The sequence below is a fragment of the Rattus norvegicus genome, chromosome 4 (assembly GCF_036323735.1).
Source record: "Rattus norvegicus strain BN/NHsdMcwi chromosome 4, GRCr8, whole genome shotgun sequence".
NCBI classification, from domain to species: domain Eukaryota; kingdom Metazoa; phylum Chordata; class Mammalia; order Rodentia; family Muridae; genus Rattus; species Rattus norvegicus.
The window spans coordinates 83,148,599-83,167,310 of NC_086022.1; the positions used below are offsets into that span (position 1 = coordinate 83,148,599).

The following is an 18,712-nucleotide window of genomic DNA, read 5'->3' on the forward strand; positions in this document are numbered from 1 at the left end:
TCCCCAGTTAAAACAATAATCTAACAATAAGAGCTGGGCTGCTGTGCCGTGGTGGAACACATGTTAAGTCCTTGGGTTTGATCTCCAGCACCACAGAAATAACCTAATTCATTAAGAACTCATAGCCTGTCGTGGAACCTGAGATATCATGCTGAAACTGTTTAAATAAAATTTCACAATTTACTAAAAAAGTTGTCATGTTCTAAATATGGTCAGTATAGAGTACTGAATAATTATTTCATATCTCCTTTGTCCTTTGTGACATGTTTATAAACACGGCACCTTCTCATCTACTAAACCAGTGTTGAATTGTAATAAATCATCATTCATTAAATTCTACAATTTAAACTATATTATCAATGAACTTCTTATACCTATGCATCATAATTAACATCAAATAACAGTACAAAATTGCAGTAGAGCAAAGGATTACAGGGCTGCAATTCTGGCTGGTCATAACAAAATTAACTCATGGAGCTAGCTAGTGGAAGCTAAAGAAAGCGTTGTTATCAGTTGGAGTCCAATCAGCAGAGAGAAATGCGCAGTGATTTGAGCCAGGGAAAGGTTAATTGAAAATTTAACTGTGCCAGGCTCGGGCCAATAGGAATAAAAGGAGCTCAAAGGAAGTGACAAGGAGCAAATACGATCTGCAGGCAGAGATGCCCAAGGAATAGCATCTCAGGCTCGAGATGAGATCTATCCTTTTTTAAAAATTAATCTACCCTTTTACAGGGGACTCCTGAATAAATAAGCATATAAGTTATCCCCGAGACATTCCGCAGAACTCAAGGACCTTTCAGAAATCTGTCATTGAGAACTTTCTAGAACTCCGGTAGTAGGGTCTGGACAAGTTGTTCCAGGAGGAACAACTCTTTGGGGGTGGGGTGGGGATGCGGGCCTTTCCACATCAAAGCGCTTTAAGAACAGAAAGCAAGGCGTTAGGGGGTGGGGTCTGTAGGAAGGAGCTGCAGGGTGCATCAGCTGAAGTCCTTGACTGAGTGGGTGTTTGATTTGGACTTTGGAAAAGCCGCGTGTATTGCCGGAGTCTGTTTATTGAGTGCACAGGAACCAGGAAGTAGAATCCTTTCCGTGGCAGCCTCGGAGCACTTTCCACCTGTTCTAGACATCGTAACGCTGCCAGCTGTAAAAAGAGAATTGTTTTTAAAGTACCCAACTGCAAAGGGTGGGGGGTTTAGAACTGAGAGGTACTTCATTAGAATGACAGCAGACTGTCGCTAATTTCTTCCCTTCTCCCATTTTTTTAGGCCCTTCAACAGTTTTTTGTTTTGTTTTGTTTTTAAGGAAGTGAATTAGGGATGAGTTGAATTCTAGTTTACGGAGATCTAACACCTTCTCTGGCACAGAAATCACTCATACCTATAAAATAAAAAATAAATGAATAAATTTTTTCCCCAAAAGTGAGTTGCTACAATTCTAAAGTTTTTGTTGTTGTTGTTGTTGTTGTTGTTGTTGTTGTTGTTGTTGTTGAATTCACCGTGTTTCTGTCTCAGCACCCTACGCTAGGATTGCAGGTATGCCACCTCATGCTGGATACTATATTTATTTACATTATGTATAGTTATTCATTCTGGGATAGTCTCTATAGTACCTTGAACTCCTAGCCATCCCGCATCAGCCTCCGGGGCAGCTGAGGTTACAGAAATACAGCTCTACCTGCAGGGTACACATGCGGTTTTTGTTTGCTTCTTTATTTGGTTTTATTTAATTTTTGTGACATGGTCTCACCATGGAGCCCTGGCTGCTCTGGAACTTACTGTTTGGATCGGATGGACCTCTGCCTCCCAAGTGCCGGAATTAAAGCTGAGTGCTACCATGCCCAGCTTGGTATTCGTTTTAAAAGAGAAGATAGAAACTACAGTAAAAGACATCTTATGTACTCTAAAGGAACCTATTATTCTAAAGGTCAAGGACAATTTCTTTATTTGTGTTTTTAAATCGAATTTGCCAATTTGAATTTTATTTGAATTATTTTGTATTTTTTTCTGTCTGTTCTTTGGTTTTATGGTGCTGGTAATCGATCCCAGGGTCTTTCATATATTAGACCAAAGGCTCTACAAGCCCTGAGCCATTAGATCCATGGGTTCATTGAATTTTCTTATTTTTAATATTCAATCTATTAATCACTCTGTTTATATTCTGTATATGGCATTTCCGCCTAGGCATGGCTTTTCTAGTAAAATCCTGTTAGTGTTTCAATGCCGGTACAGCTGTGAAACGTGACTCTGCCATGTGGGTTTCCAACTTCCCAGTACTGTGGATAACAGACCAGTACCACTCCTGACCAAGTCCTTATTTCAGGAGGGGGGAGCGAAGGGACAGAAGATGATAAGATGGCTCAGTGGGTGTCTTGGTCAGGGTTTCTATTCCTGCACAAACATCAAGACCAAGAACTGGAGCAGGGACAACTGTCTCCAAATTTGTTGCCTGTCTGTGGATCCAGTTCCCCCAACTGGACCTTGTCTGGCCTCAGTGAGGGAGTATGCACCTAGTTCTGCAGTGACTGATGTGCAGGGGATGGGATGGGTGGTGTGATAGCCAGGGAACCTCCCCCTTCTCAGAGGAGAAGAGGAGGGGGAATGAGGGGAGGAGCTGCAGAGGGGTCCGGGAGGAGAGAGAGGCTGATATTGGGATGTAAATCGAATAAATAAAGAAATTAAAATATTAACAGAATATCTTCATCCTGGGGCAGTAGAATGTTTTAACTCACAGCAAGCTATGGGATGAATCATGGGACCTTGAGTAACCTCAATAAGGAGTTCTGTATGAAGTAACAAAACCAAAAAACCCCCGCCCCTGCATTTTGGTAGTTGTGTCTCCTAACCAACAGAATGCCCCTTTGTGGTTAAATGTTATTGAGGCATCCATCTATCATTTAGTCTGTCTGTCTATATCTATCTATCTATCTATCTATCTATCTATCTATCTATCTATCTATCTATCTATCTATCTATCTATCATCTCCAGGGCATTTTCCCATAGCTGCACTAAAATGAAGGGTCTGAAACCTCAAAAGACCTCAGTTTCATTATATTAACACTGTGGTTTTGTGACTTGTTTTCCCTTGTGGCTTTTTCTAGAGCAACATAGGAAGAAATACGTCAAAAGAAAGACTTGGTTAATCATGATATGGAAGTGAAAATAATTTAAATTGCTAAATTTACTTTTGACTTATATAGCTTACCTTTCTCTGTTCAGTGTCCACTTTGAATTGGAACCTCATGGAAGCAAGTGTATTTTATTCAAATCCATCATAGTCCTGTGTTGAAATATTAATTACCTTACCTCATGAATACACTACCCATCTTATTCATAAATATTTCTTTAAAACCCACAACGTTGAACCTAACTTTTACTTCAACTGCCTTTGTCAACAGTAATTTTTCCTTTTGGAGGACAGAATGGAGAGATCCCTATTTAAAAAAACAAAACAAAACAAAAAAACCCCCACTCGATTATAAAAATTTCAATATATAAGAAAAGAACCAGCAAATATTAGGAATCTGTCTTATGGAGGCCAATGTGTAATTGAATTGTGTGGAAAAGGAAAGAAGTTGAAATCAGAGTTTTATTATTGTTTTAATGATTAATGTAATCTGTTACGCTTTCTTCGCTGGTGACAGTGTAAATGTCATTGGTTTCATAGAAACACGGGAATATGTGATGGTTCACTTCGTGATAGCTATGACAGTTCTTGGGGCTTTATATATTGAAACACATTAGCTTAGACTGATAATTAAGACCCAGGTCGCCTCGTCTCTGAGCGATTCTTCCCACCTCCTAGGCAAGTCAGTTAATTTGTTTCAAACGGATTGAGTTTTGAGATAACTACATCACTGAGCGAAAGCCACAGAGGAAAAGCTGTCAGGGAAACCACTACAGAACTCTCCACGGTTAGCGAATGGGGCGTGTCGTCGCGGAGCATGCGCAGAAGCCAAAGCGGAAGCGAGCCTTCCCAGGGCGGAAGTGACGCGCCGCCGGCTCTCCGCTTAGAGGAGGTGTAGCCGGTCTCGGCTGAGAGGCTGTGGCGGTGGCTGCTGAACTCCGGAGCCGGCGTAGCGTGCCGGGCGGAGACCCTGACGGGTAAGGCTTGCGGGCGGGCCGCGTGCCTTCGAGGTAACCGACGCTCGCGCTCCGTCTCGACCCTGGAACCTGGGCCTGGCGAGTGCTGGGAACCGTTTCCGTGGTGACGAAGCTCTCCTTCCCAAGGACAAGCTTCTCCCGGGCCTCGATTGTGACGTGTTCTGGACTTGGGTCTACGGTGGAGTGGGAAGCGTGGCGGGAGCGGGCGCGTTAGGCCGCGGGTGGCCCGGGGGGTCTAACAAGCAGGGGACTGGTGGCGGGCGCGTTAGGCCGCGTGAGCCGGGGTTGACCCAGCCTGGGACAAGTAGGGTTGTTTTGGTTTGAGTCTCCCCTGGAGGAAGAGGCGGGGACTCCCTGTGTCGCCCGGTTTTGCTGTTTACCTGTTTTGGCCGGATCTCCGGCTTCACCTGGTCTGAGAGATTAGTTAAGTCTTGCTGTTTGGAAAGCAGCACTCCCCCTGGTGCTGGGAGAGGGCTTTAAGAAATCTTGGGGAGGCTCACTTCGCTCTTGGGCCGTCTGGACTTGATTTCACGACTCCGCCTCCCTCGCCCCACCCACTGCTGACTCTCACCGGTGTTTGGACCGGTCGGAAGGTGCAAGACGTGTACAGGCTGGCACTCCTCGCCCGAAACCTGTACTGTTAGAACTTAGCTGTGGTGGACGCTTGTATTTCTCTGTTGAGAAGTATGAAGTACAGTTTGTTCCTGAAAGTTTTGTTGGAAAACGTTGTGGCATTTGACTATGATAGATTTTCGGCTTTCTCGTTATGTTGGTATGTTAGAAATTTTGTTGCGAAGTTGTTACTCGTCGCTGCTTTCTGTCAGTGGTAAAGATTCATGATCAGGACATGAACAAATACTAATTAAAATTTTAGTGTTCAATCCAAGAACATTCGAAAATGATTATTTGAATAACATTCGTTAAACGTGGGCTGATTAAGTGGGCTTATGGTCTTTAAGGTACTCTCTAGGTGTGGAGAAGAGGTTGAGGCCAAGGATTCGCCTCCATTCTGTTCTTCCCGGGTAAATTGGATCTCTGTCCTTTTCGAATGTTAGGCTTACAGGCAAACATTAGATTTCTGCAAGAATATATTTGACTATGCTAAGAATGACTGGTTAGCCACCTTCTCCTCGTCCTCGTTATTTGTTAAATTTCAAATACAATTGTATTGCCTTACTTGTTTTCAAGTTATTACATTAGCTGCATACCATTTGCTCTTCGGATCGCAGTCACGTATGTGAAATTTAGCCACTGAATACCATTTCTAGGACAAAAATAACATCTTGGCATTAGTAGTTGTAACTTTTAAAGGATGCTGTTTTTTTTTTTAATATTTAGATTTTATGTATGTGAGTGTTTTGCCTGAATTTGTGTGTGTACCATGTGTATACCCGGTGGCCACTCAGGTCAGAAGAGGGTGTCAGATGCCCAGGAAGTAGAGTGATAGATGCTCATGAACCACCCTGTAGGTGCTGTGAACCCAACTTAGGTCCTCTGTAAGAGCAATAAGTGCTCTTAATTATGAAGTCATCTCTCCATCCCTTAGGATGCTAAGTTTTTATATGCAATTCTAACTATATATTTCCTTGGAAGAATTACCTTACCTGTAAAATTTATTTTTACATATTTGTTGGCCGGGCCTTACTATGTTGTAGCCCTGGCTGTCCTGGAGCTTTGCATGGCATCTACTTACCTTCTGAGTGCTGGTATTAAGGTGTTTACAACCAAGCCCTGCTTCACTGAAGTTTATTGGTGTATTTTCTTTTAGAATGGTTGTTAGTATGATAAGTTTGGGCTTTATACACTTGTAGCTCTAAAGTTTACATTGTTCTAAATAAACCTTAAGAGAAATTACAAATTTTGGGCCAAGAACATAGTATTTTAGAAATGAACTTACTAAAAAAAAATACAAAAAGTAAGTTAAATAATTCCCGATGTTTTATCACCTGGAATTCTAGCACTTGGGAGCTGAGGCAGGGAGGATTGTCAGCTTTAGGCCAGCCTCAACTAGAGTTGCACAAAGAGTCTCAAAAGAGAAAACAGCTGGGTAGAATATAGGAATACACAGCTGTTCAGGCTACTGGAGGTAGAGATGTCTTCAGGAGTGCAAATCAACAAGTCACGTTGGCTGATAATATCTTTCTGAGACTATGGTATTCTACAAACATGCAGAAGACTGAAGAGTGAATAAGGGAACTTAATATCAGGCTATTTTTATTCTCCTTTATATGTTTCTGTCATTTAGGATTTAAGTTTGGAGAAATTATACACACACACACACACACACACACACACACACACACACACACTTTTGGAGGGAGGGTCTTGCTTTGTGTGTGTAGTCTTGGCTGGGCTGGAATCTACTGTGTAGATCAGGCCACCCCAAACTCACAGGGATCTGCCTGCCTCTATTTCCCAAGTGCTGGAAATAGGCCCCTGTTTTTGTAACTGAAGATTTTTAAAAACATTGGCTGCCAACCATTATCTTAATTATGGTACTTTGCAAGGGCACAAAGTGTTCTTGCAGTGTTTTCTATTGAAGTAAGTTAGAACAGGTTTTTTTTTCTAGCTTGCTTTTTTATTTGCTGTTATTGATTTTATTTCTGAAATTTCTGATCACACACGAAAGAAACAGGAACAATGAAATTAAGGTTTTTCTTTTATTTCATTACCTCCTCCCTTCCTCCCAACACATTGGTTTTTTTCCTGGAGTTTTTAAAGCGAATGCTAGAAATTAAGCCTTTTCACCTATGTTTTATAACTAATTGATGAAGACTTAAAAAAATGTATCACCCAGCTTTTTTGAAGCTTAATTGGTAGGATAGGTGAAATGCTTTAAATTTAAAAAGTCATTTAATTTTATATGGAGCCACTGGAAGAAATAGTACCACAAAAGGCTGCTCCGTTTGGGGCTAGTAAAGGCCAAGCAAGAGTGGTAAGTAAAGAGGCATGAGAGAAATGCTCTTCCTCCTTAGTGTTAGATGTTTGCTCAGCTAATGCTTACTGTCTCCTTACTCATCTTGTCTTTGGATGTTAGCGAAGTTTAGAAATAATAAAATTGGGTTTTAGTGCAAAGATGTCAGATCAGTGGTTCTCCATCTTCCCAATCTGAGACCCTTTATTACAGTTGTAGGGACCCTCAATCACAAAATTTTTGTTGTTGCTACTTCGTAACTGTAATTTTGCTACTGTTATGAGTTGTGTAAATAGCCAAGGTCTTGGATGATTTTAGGCAACCCCAGTAAAAGGTTCATTTGACCCGGAAAGGAGCTGAGACTCACGGGTTGAGAAATGCTGTCGTAGAGCCTAGTTTACAGCCTGACAGAGAGGAATTCTGCTCATATTAGAACTTTGAGACTGAAATAGGAAGAGCTCACTGTAGTATCTCAGACATTGATTCCTAGACATATGTCAGGCCCTTCAATTAGTAACTGGGAATTTTTAATTTACCTTTCTCTTCCCAACTTACTGTACTTGTTTCTGTAGATAAGCCTTAGAGACAAGGAAGCAGAGTCTGGCATGGTGAAGTTGCCTGACTGTATTTCCTTTTTCCAACTAAGCAGGGCTTGTTCTTTGCTTTGAATGTCAGTCCCAGGCATTACCACATGGTTGGTGATGCAGTGACTGTGCACATGGTTTCTCTTCTAGGCTATTTTTGGCATTCTTGGTGAAGGCCAGTGTTTTAGTAGCTTTCCCTTCATTTCAGTATTATCTGTGGGAAGAGTGAAGCAGTTAGTTACTATGTGGGAGTCAGAATTTTTTTCTAATTTAAAATTGATGATTCAAGATATGTTTCTTCCTGTTAATGTTTCTAAAATTAGGAGTTATATTTTCATAAAAGTAAAACAAAACAAAACAAAAAAACCAAAATATTGTGCATGTGCACAAGCCAGAGGTTGATGTTAAGTGTTTGTCCCTGTGCCTCTTCACTATATTTACTTATTTTGAAGATTGCCTCTCTTTGAATCTGGAGTTTATTGATTTAGCTAGACTAGCTGGCTAGTGGGTCCCTAGGTTCTGCCTGTTTTTATTTCTAAAGCTCTGGAGCTTATAGGTAAGTGCCTGGGGATGCGTATCAGGCCCTGATAGTTGTAAAAGCAGGTCCTTTATCCTGCAAGCCATCCATCTTTCCAGTCTTCTTGTTTGTTTGTTTGTTTGTTTGTTTGTTTTGGTGGGGTGAGGGTGGAGGTCTCATAGCCTTGGCTCAGCCTTCAAATATCTGTGTAGCTTGAGCATTGACCTTGAACTCCAGATTCTTTTTTTCCCCCCTAAGTACTAGGATTATAATTGTGGGCCACATACCTGGCTTGACCACAGATTCTTTTGTGATATGAACATCTTGCAGATATAAAGTATTTTTGTTGTTGTTGTTTTTTGTTGTTAAATCTTGAGTGTTTAAGAGTATGTGTCTCCTTTCCAGCTTCTGGATAGACTTCTTTTTACAAAACTTGTGTTCTTTCAAGCAGCATCCTTCCCACTGCAGTTTGCATCTCCCTGGATGTTAAGTTTCCAAGGGAGCTTATCCAGTCAGTGGTCCTAACACTAGGGAAAGCATATCACAGCAGCAAGCATGTTTTCTCCTGGTTGGCTGGTTTCTCCCTCATTTTCTTTCAGGTTAGGGTCTCTGTGTAGCCCAGACTGGCCTCGAACTACTCAACCTGCTTATATGTTGGATTACAGTTTTGTATCACTTCCCTAGCTGGATTATGGCTTTTTATTTCTTAGTTTTTAAATTTTTTTAGTCTCACTGTGAAGTCATGGCTAGTCTTGAGGCAATCCTGCCTCAGCTTCCAGAGTGCTCCTCTAGGCCTGCAGCATTATGCCTAGTCAATAAACTTTTTAATAAGTGCACAAATGATTAACATCTACTGCTGTGCTTTCTAAGTACAAACTTGATTGAGTTGTAAAGGAAATTAGATTAGTTAGCAATTTTTTGTCTTGGTTTCCTTCATCAGTGCAGGGATCCTCTAATGACTTAGAAGCAAGTGCTATAAGTAGTTATTTTTGTGTGTGCTGGATAATTAATGATTGTATTGAGTCTATGATGTGCTTTGTAGTTGCTTCTTTGAGTAAATTCCATCATTGTTTTTCCTTTTTTTATCAAAAGTAAAGCAGATTAGAAAACCTTCTGAAGCTGGGGTGGTGTGGCACGAGAGGCTGAGGCAGGATTGCTGAGACTTAAAAGACAAGCCAGCACTACATAGCAGCTTCTGCCTCAAATAAACAACTGAAGTAAAAGAGACAAACAGAACGGAACCATTTGAGTCTTACACTTTTTGTGGTCCGTCTCTGTCATTCATCTAGGGTTTGTTTGCTAAACAGGAGAGCATCTACGGGATCTGTGGTAGATTTTTCAACATTATATATCTCACCAATGCTATATTTTAAAAACTTAAACATTTTTATTGTATATGTGGATGGATGTGGGGTGCCACTGGCCATTTGTGGAGATCAGAAGACAACTTTAGGAGCTGATTTTCTCCTTGCAACTTGGATTCTTCCTTGCACATGGATTCTAGGAATTGAATTTGGGTTGCCGGGTTTGCAGGACAAGTACCTTTATACCTGGAATCTTCTTGTTTTTAATACCTTTTTATTACTACTTTAATGTTTTGAGATTATAAGACTAATACATCATTTCTCCTTTCTGTTTCTGTTCTTCAAACCCTATTCTATACCATCCTCCTTGTTCTCTTTCAAATCTATGACCTCTTTATTCATCAGTTATTGATACATGCATATATGCATATTATATACATATGTATTCCTAAATATAACCTGCTTAGTCTACATGGTGTCACTTGTGTGTATGTATTCAGTTAATGTCTACTTATTTTTAATAAGTAAGCATATAAGTAAAGTAAATGAAGTAGGGTTTATTTTTGTTGTTGTTGTTTTTAAGATAATATCATTAAACCCAGAAGGAAAGGCTAACATCAGTATATGTAGAGGAACAAGTATGATGAACTGTTTTAAGTGACCAGCTGAGAACATTTACGTGCTTAAATTCCAGGAAGGCTGGCAGAGCCTGGGTTTAGAGTTAAATAACTGGCTTTCTATTCAGCTGCATACAGGATTAAGGGAATTTTTAGAGACTGGGGTAGGAGAGTGTGTTATGTGTACATATCCACAGATTCATCATCATTGTTTTCTTTTAAAGGCCCTTAAATGATTCTGATTTGAAACTAGGATTGAGAAGTGATGGTTCCAGGTATTACAGTATGGGCTGAGAATGCTAACAAAATGTTAGCATCAGGTTCACTGTGGTAACGCAAACTCTAGAGAGCAGAGGAGGAAGATGGGAGTTACGGAGGAACTTGAACATGAACATAGTGGTCAGGGCTTCCATACAGAGAGGAAGAGTTAATTCAACAATAATTGATAACATACAGATATTCAACTGTCCTTATTTTTTCTTTTTGCTTATTGCTAGAGAGAAGCCAACAGGTTTAAATGGGCAGAGCCTCCATAAATTACCTCTAGCTCTCTTGCTTTCTGTTAGAATAGAGGGCTTAGCTTTCCTGGAGTGCGCTGCATTGCATTGAGTTGAGTTTTGTATTGGGACAGATCTCACTATGTTTTGGCTTTTAAACTCAAGTGTAGCTTCTTGAGTCATACTAGCTCTAGTTCCTCTATTTTTGTATTTTGTCCCATTTTAAAGGAATATTTCTCATGTTTAAGGCATATAAATATGTATATTTGAATTGTGTTTATATGTGTATAGTGCTGGGCACTCATATATGGAGAACAAGGACTTGACTGAGTTGTATTCCCATCCTAAAAGTTAAATATATTTTGGAAGTATGAGTTTATTCTTAGTTGACAGTGCTTAACTTGTATGAATTACTCTTTTCAGATTCACAATGACATCCTTTCAAGAAGTCCCATTGCAGACTTCCAACTTTGCCCATGTCATCTTTCAAAATGTGGCTAAAAGTTACCTTCCTAATGCACACTTGGAGTGTCATTACACCTTAACTCCGTATATTCATCCTCATTCCAAAGATTGGGTTGGTATATTCAAGGTAAGAAAACTGGAATATTTCTTCCATGTAGATTCTTTTCATTTTAACCTTTTTAGAAATTAACATTTGTTTATTTATTTTGTGGCGTGTGTATGTGTCTGTTTTGTGTGTGCTGTGGTTTGTATCTAGTCAGAGAACAACTTGAAGAGTTGGTTGTACATAAAAATCTTATGGGTTTTGGGGATTGAACTTCAGTCATCACACTTAGCAGCATGCACTTTACCTTGAAGAGTTGTCTTGCCAACCTGAATATTTTCTTTAAACAGATTTGGATTTAGCTTCTACTAACCTTGTCTTGAGAAACACTACATTAAGATTCAGTTCTGTAAATATCACCATGAAATAATAAACACTGTGCAGTCATTTAAACATTGGGAACTTATTAATTCCACAGGTTTTCTTCTCTGTGATCAAAAGATCCAACTTGGGTAAGGTATTTGCAAAAACTTTTTAGAATGTTCTGTGTGTATGCACGAACTTGTGTTGTCTGTACTGGGGATTGAACCCAGAGCTTCATGGGCAAGTGCTGTACAAGTGAGCTGCAGCCTCAGCTCACAATCTTTTTTAAAAAAAAAAAAAATTCAAATTCTCCCATTTCATACTTAAAGGGGGAAAGTAATCATTTTTAAAAGTTTCTCAAATTGTATACTGTCTTTTCTTGTCATTTGTGATTGACTTTGTAACAGCTCTGTAGCCCTGCATTGTCTCTTGTTATGTATCACTTTAATATTGCTCTGACTGTTACTGTATTTATTTTTAGGTCAATATTCTATTTTACTTGAGAGAACAATAAATTCTTTGTTGACTGGTTTATATAGTCACCAGTCATTTTTCATAGTATTTATTTGAAAATTATTATTCAGTTGTTACTACTACTTTGGTATTCCCCATGTTGGAGGTTTTCTGCAATTTTCTGGCTCTTCAGAATATAGTAGAGAATAGATAAAATTTCAAAAGGCTAGGAGAAAAAGATTTTGGCTCTTTTCTTTACATGAAGAAGTTAAACTAGTCCAAGCTAAAAGTGGACCCTAAATGTTTACATTATATAAGCTGTGAGGTTTTTAAACTTGTAACAAGGGACAGAAAGGAGAATCAATCTACTCATTGCAAGGAAATTCTCACTTAAGCTTCAGAGAGCCACAAGCACTTAAAACTTGGGAACCTTCAGCTGATTGTCCGTAGCCAGTCCACTCTCTTGTCAGGAACTGGCATGTGTTCTTGAGAAGGTCACCCTTTAGCTTAATTACTTCTTCATATTGGGGATGCTCAATTAAAGTACCATTGTAGGCAGAATTTCTTCTTAAATGCCCTCACTGGTTTGTTCTTAAATTAATCATCAGTGAGCCCTTGGGTCAGGGTCTTCCTGTCATTTCTCTGTTGAACTTGTTTATCAGTATAATCCTCAGTGCCCATAGAAAGCAGGCAATTACTCTTACTTGAATCAGCAAAGGGGTTGAAAGAGTGGAGGTTCTGGACAATGGCCAAATGTGTCATAGTATTTATGTACATATTCATTGAGTCAGTTCATCTAGTTAATTGAACCAGGTTCTTACTATAGGACATTTTACATTGTACCTAAAGGTGACAGAGTCTTAACTCTGGTGTGGGTTGAATTAGAACTCTGACCCCAGACCTCACTCTGTAGCTCAGGCCTGTCTTGAGTTTATGAAGGCTTTTTGAAACCCAAAGAGGATAAGCCCAAGAGTGTCAATCACAAGTTCTGTTAACTAGCTCTCGTAACTCTGAATTTGGTGTGCATGCTTGAGCATGCAAGAATCATAGATAGGCCCTGCCCACAAAATGCCAAGGTTCAGAGCCCGGTTTACCACTTTGGCTCCAATCCCAGCTTAGGCTCCCAAACTTAGGATTCCATGCTGACTCCATGGTGCAGTCCTCTGCCTTTGAGGAGTCTTATGCTGTTTCCACAAATAAACTTGCTCTGTAGAGATAAACTGGTTAACTGCTATGGAAAGTAGATCTAAAACTGTTTGACTGTTTTGTTTCATGCTTTTGTTATTTCTCAAAACATTTTGTTGGAAGAAATGATTTAAGCCACCCATTATAGTATATTAAAGGTGCCCTCTGGCTTGGAATGTTTTGGCTGAGAAATCTGCAGGTAGTATTCCCTTGTACGGTGACTTTTCCCTTATACCTTAAAGACCTTTGGCAGCTTGATGATAATGTGCCTTGGTCTCTCCTTGGGCTTAGCTTAGCTAAGGTGCTTTCGGTTGTTTGTTTATAGAGACATGGTTTTCTTATGTAGTCTAGGCTGCCCTTAAACTCCCTATAGCCTAATAGCCTAGGTTACCTCACTCTCCCAAAATCTGGGGCTCTAGGCATAGAGCATTAGCTATTTTTAATTTCTTTACTTTTTCATTTTCCTTTTCCTACCTAGTAAGTTTCAGCTGCTACTTGTACAAATATGCTCTAAGATTCTCTGTTCCTAGAAGTCAGTTTGTGTTTGTTTGTTTGTTTGTTATTTATTGTCTTCTACTGCTACCCAGGCTGGCTTTGAACTCAGTCTTTTCTCAGCCTTATGAGTAATGGATTAAAGATGTACACCACCTGTTTATGTTGTTTGTATTGGTAGGTAGGTTCCTTTATATTCAGCTCCCTTTTTCATATGGTTTTATATTCCCTGACTCAGTTATTAATACTAAAATTTAAAATTACATTTAGTTAAATTAATTTTCTGTATACATGTGTGCTAGTGCTTGTTTGTGCGTATGTGTGTCTAGGTCAAAGGACAATTTTCAGGAGTCAGTTCTATCCTTCTACCCTGTGGGTCCCAGTGATTGAACTTGAGTTGTCTGGCTTGGTGGAAAGAAAGCCCTTCTATCCATTGAGCTTGCACACATGCTCACCACCCCCCACTGCCCACCCCCCAAGCTCTTAAGCCCAGGTAGGAGGCTTCAGACTTGCTGTGTAGTTGATGTCTGACCAAGTTTGCAGAATCTTTATTCAGTTTTAGTCAGTTGTGGAAACCCTCTTGTGAAGTTTTCAATTCAGTTACTGTATTCTTTATCTCTAGAGTAGTGTGGCTATTTTTTGTTTCATTATTTTTGGACAGTTGATTATTGGGTTACATTGAACTTTATTAAATGATTATTTTTGGGTTGTTGGTCAGATAATTTATTTATTTAAAGATTTATTTATTTATTATATACAAATACACTGTAGTTCTCCTCAGACACACTAGAAGAGGGCATCAGTTCTCATTACAGATGGTTGTGAGCCACCATGTGGTTGCTGGGATTTGAACTCAGGACCTCTGGAAGAGCAGTCAGTGCTCTTAGCCACTGAGTCATCTTTCCAGCCCCAGATAATTTATTGAACTCTGTTTCCTGAGGTTATTTTCTTTTAGCTTAATGAAGTTTCTTAAAATTTATTTTTTTCCTTTGGATCTTGCATTCTTCAGAAGAATTTTTCCATTTTGTGATTTCCACAAAGTAGTATCCTCTTTGAATCATTTCAGACTTGTTTGTACAGGAAAAACGTTCACTATATACCCTGTCCAAAGGTTCTCTGGGTTTCCCTTCAATCTTTCACTGGTATGTGTTATGTTGTGTAATTTCCCAACTGAAAAATACTGCTTGTTTCAGGAGTTTGTACTCTTTCTCCCTCTTGTGTCTGTCTGTGGTACTGCATGTCAGTAGAACAGTCCCCACCCCCATCCCTACCCCCATCCCCAGTGCCTAGGCATCCAAATTGTCCTGGTTTTGTTGGTGCCAAGTCAGGTGAGGCAGAAACATGCACAGTCCATCAAAATGTCTGCATGTTAGATCCATGTCTACCTCCTCCCTGATCCCCAACAGAATGGTCTCTCTCCTGAGCCAGCAGGGGAAAAGAGCCTTGTGGTTGTTAGAAAACAATGCCTCTTTGTCTTCAGTGGAGGTACTCTTGAATTGTAGCTGTCCTGGAGTACTTGTTTTTCTAATGGGTTTTTGGAGTTCTCCCAAAGGATTTTCTGGATTATGCACTGTGAAGTGGAGCAGAGCGGGCTGTGCGACTCCTATCTTCTCCAGGTTTCTTTACTTTCACTTTCACTCACTTGGCAGAAGTCTCTTCAGATACTTTGTAATTTTCTCAGTGTAGCCAAAGGAAAGCCTTTTCTTTTCTTCCTGTTCTCTTCCCAGTCTTTTTATCAAGTATGCTTCTTCCCAACTAAACACTCACAGTGCCAGTGTTGGAAGGAAGGAGATGGAGTTTCAGAAAGTATGAAGGGTGTCTTCTGTTCAGTACCAGGGCAGGCAGCCAGAGTGCGATCCCCAGGGAAGAGGACTGACTCCCAAAAGTTGTCTTGTGGTATGTGTGCACAAGAGTACATGTGTATACAAACACACACACACACACACACACACACACACACACACACACGAATCTAGAAAAATCATAGAACATACAATCTAAGACTGATGGATGTATAGTTTTATGTAATGTTGCTAACAGTGTACTTGCTTTAAACTTACCTCTAATAGTCAATATTTAACATAGTTAATCTGTTTACAAAACACAGTTTGAGATCTGTAATGTCTATTTAAGTTGAAAATGTTACATATATTTTAATTTCTTTATTGTATATTGCATATGGTACTGGGTTGTATAAGAACGTTTCTCATGAGTTTATTCATGAGACTCATGAATCACATTCAGTGTGTTTTAAACATCTTTCCTTGCATATATCCAAGATGAAAATATGTTAATAGGTGAGGTATAATGATCTCTTAGAATGTAAATACTCTTCCCAACCAAGATATACAAATTGCTTTCAGGCAGAACTTGCCAAAGATGAAAGATTAGTGATTTCAGTTACAAGAGAGTACTTATATAAAACAAAACAAAACACCTCCTCCCCCCAAAAAATCCCAGGTCCTTAGTATGAGATATAAAACAATGTTATTTAAAAGTACATAATAGAGGGCCTAGGAAGGTGGCTTCATCAGTAAATGGCTATAAGGATTTGAATTTGAATCTCCACAGCACCCATCTTGTAAAGCTGGGTCTTCATGTCTGTAATCCTGACATAGAGCAGGTGGAGAGAAGGATCTCTAGAGTTTGCTAGCCACCTAATTCAGCCAAATTGGTGAGGTCCAGAGTCAGTGAGAGACCCTGTCTCATAAAACAAGGTAGAGAGCAGTTGAGGAAGACATTCAACATTGACCTCTGGCCTCTCTATGCACAAACATGCATCTGTGCACACAGAAATCCACAGGGTATAGTAACATAATTATTTTAAATAATAAACAGAAGATTTTGTATTTTATCATGTGTGTATTTCTAGGTAGCACTTTGCATTTGAATATATGATAGGACATTTCATTCAGTTTATGTAAATTTCTGTAGCTTTTGGTAACAGTTTAATAAATCATAATTAGACATCCCTGATAACAACTCAAGATTTTAAAATTTTAAGTGCATATTTTAACTTTAGGATGTAATAAAAATGATGTGTCTAGCTAATATTAGGGTGTTTAGTTACATTCCTTCTTAAATTTTTCTCCTTTAGGTTGGATGGAGTACTGCTCGTGACTATTACACATTTTTATGGTCTCCTATGCCTGAACAGTATGTGGAAGGATCAACAGTCAACTGTGTACTAGCATTTCAAGGTAAGAACTGAAAACTGGGGGTTGGGGATTTAGCTCAGTGGTAGAGCGCTTGCCTAGCAAGCGCAAGGCCCTGAGTTCGGTCCCCAGCTCTGAAAAAAAGAAAAATGAAAAAAAAAAAAAAAAAACTGAAAACTGAAGGACTTGATCAAGCTAGCAACCTCTATTGTAGTTACCTGTTTCAGCTGTGTTTAAATGAGCCTTTATTGAGTGAAAGGCAGATGAATGAATACCATGTGTGGGTCACAAGGGGCTTTCATAGCTACTCAGAACATTCCTTTTTTTAATGAAGCAAACTTGGGAGTTTCTTAAGAAAAGGTTGTGATGCAGGTCTAGATATAAGCATTAACAAGGGAAGGGAGACAGGTAGGAGGACAGAAGTGCATATCCACACACACAGTCTGAGGATTGATTGCACGTGAGGGAAAGGAATATCAACCAAGGATGAGGTCGAAGTTGCCACAATACTTACTCATTTGTACATTCAAAAGACCCTTTCATTTACGCCAGTTTTGATTTGTCCCTTATAAGGGACATAAACTGTAGTGTGCCCTTGTTTCAGGGTATTGTTTTCCTCTCTCTAGCTCCTTTGGGAGTGGATTATTTGTGGAAATGTATATCCATGGCTTTAGCAAGTCCATTATTGTGTTTACTAGCAGTATACACTGGGAAACAGTTACTGAGAGATTTTCATCATGGCTCCTCTGGCCAGTGTTTATCTCTAGATAAGAGTAAAATGTTTTATTGTGCTATGATCGAACTTTAGGGTAACTGTAGATAATGAATTTGTACTATGTGTGTCTCAAAAGATAGAATAAAAGAATACTGTCTTATTTTTCTGTAATAAAACATTGCTGTAATAAAACATTTTGAGCAAGACAACTTACAGAAGAAAGGATTTATTGGGGTTTACAGTTATTATTGGGAGGTGTCGTAGTAGCAGACAAGCAGGCATGACATTGCAGCAGTAGCTGTAGAGACAACCACAAGGCAGAGAGTTGACTGGGAATGACCGGACCTTTGAAACTTTAAAACATGCCCCCAGTGAAACACCTCCAGTTCTCCAAATCCTTCCCTAATGGTTCTCCTAACTAAAAACCAGACATGCAAATAAATGTGCTTATGGGGTCCAGGTTCATTCAAACCACTACAGACACACATATACATAAATATTTCTACATATATTTGTGTAGACATGTATATACATGTGCAGAGAGGGAGGGGAGGAGAATGGGGATGAGAATGAATATCAGTCTTGCTGTAGCCAAGGCTAGCTATGTGTGGATTTGTGATCCTCCTGCTTATCTTCCTGAGTGCTACTTGGATTTATAGGCATGTACTGCCATGCCCTGCTGATCTGGGATCTAGAGCTTTCAAAATTGATGGATGCGGACATAAGAGACTTGGTCAGGAACTTGACACCTATCTCTAAAAGCAAAGTGGAAGAGGAAAACCAACTCAAAGCACGTAATACATGTTACCTACAAAAGATAGCACTTGGATCTTTTGTATATTAATATAGGCAAGGCTTTGGGAGTACAGACTAATGGTGTGCTTAGCATGCACAAGGCCCTGAGTTCAGTACTTTGCCTCTGCCTTCAGCCAGAAGCATACGTTTATGTTTGTAGTTTATCTTTCAATATACAGGCTTTTTAGGTGGTCAAATGTAAACCTGTGTTAGAGGTTATTTTGTTGCATTTCAATTTTTTTTCTTAAAAAGGAGTAGATTTATTTGTTTGTTAGTCTTTTTTTTGTGAATGTTTTTATTTTAAAAATAAGTTAACTTACTGGGTTTGTTCTGGTAACTAATACATTTATTAGTGACTTAGCAAAAATGCAGAAGCATGCAGTTTGTACTTGAAGACAGTTTCCTGGGTCTTAAGTACAGAAGCAGTAAAGAAGTTTTACAAATTAGGTAGGTTTTTTTTTTTTTTTTAATTTTATGTCTGTTTTACTGAACACTGATGTCACATTACAGAT

At 39.4% G+C, this 18,712-nt stretch overlaps 1 protein-coding gene and 1 long non-coding RNA gene across 17 annotated transcripts in view; one reads left to right on the top strand and one right to left on the bottom strand.

Annotated features, from left to right (window-relative positions):
- Positions 1-1,034: 1,034 nt before the first annotated feature.
- On the bottom strand, positions 1,035-3,865 carry LOC134486581 (uncharacterized). The gene is made up of 2 exons (XR_010065804.1): positions 3,203-3,865; positions 1,035-1,141 (listed from the first exon to the last, which is right to left on the bottom strand). It is a non-coding gene; the product is annotated as an uncharacterized LOC134486581 (long non-coding RNA).
- Positions 3,866-3,950: 85 nt separating this feature from the next.
- Tax1bp1 (Tax1 binding protein 1) overlaps positions 3,951-18,712 on the top strand; it is a 55,915-nt gene continuing 41,153 nt past the window's right edge. For 7 of the 16 annotated variants that reach the window (XR_005503148.2, XM_006236480.5, XM_063285555.1 and 4 more), the window contains exons 1-3: positions 3,951-4,101; positions 10,958-11,126; positions 16,633-16,735. Coding sequence is in view for 15 of the 16 variants with exons in the window: in XM_006236480.5 (XP_006236542.1) it covers positions 10,965-11,126; positions 16,633-16,735 (265 nt within the window). In the remaining variant the exon portion in view is untranslated. Of the gene's footprint in view, positions 4,102-4,270; positions 7,037-10,957; positions 11,127-16,632; positions 16,736-18,712 lie in introns of those variants that run through there. The other 9 variants (XM_006236481.5, XM_039107045.2, XM_063285556.1 and 6 more) reach the window with 5 other exon arrangements.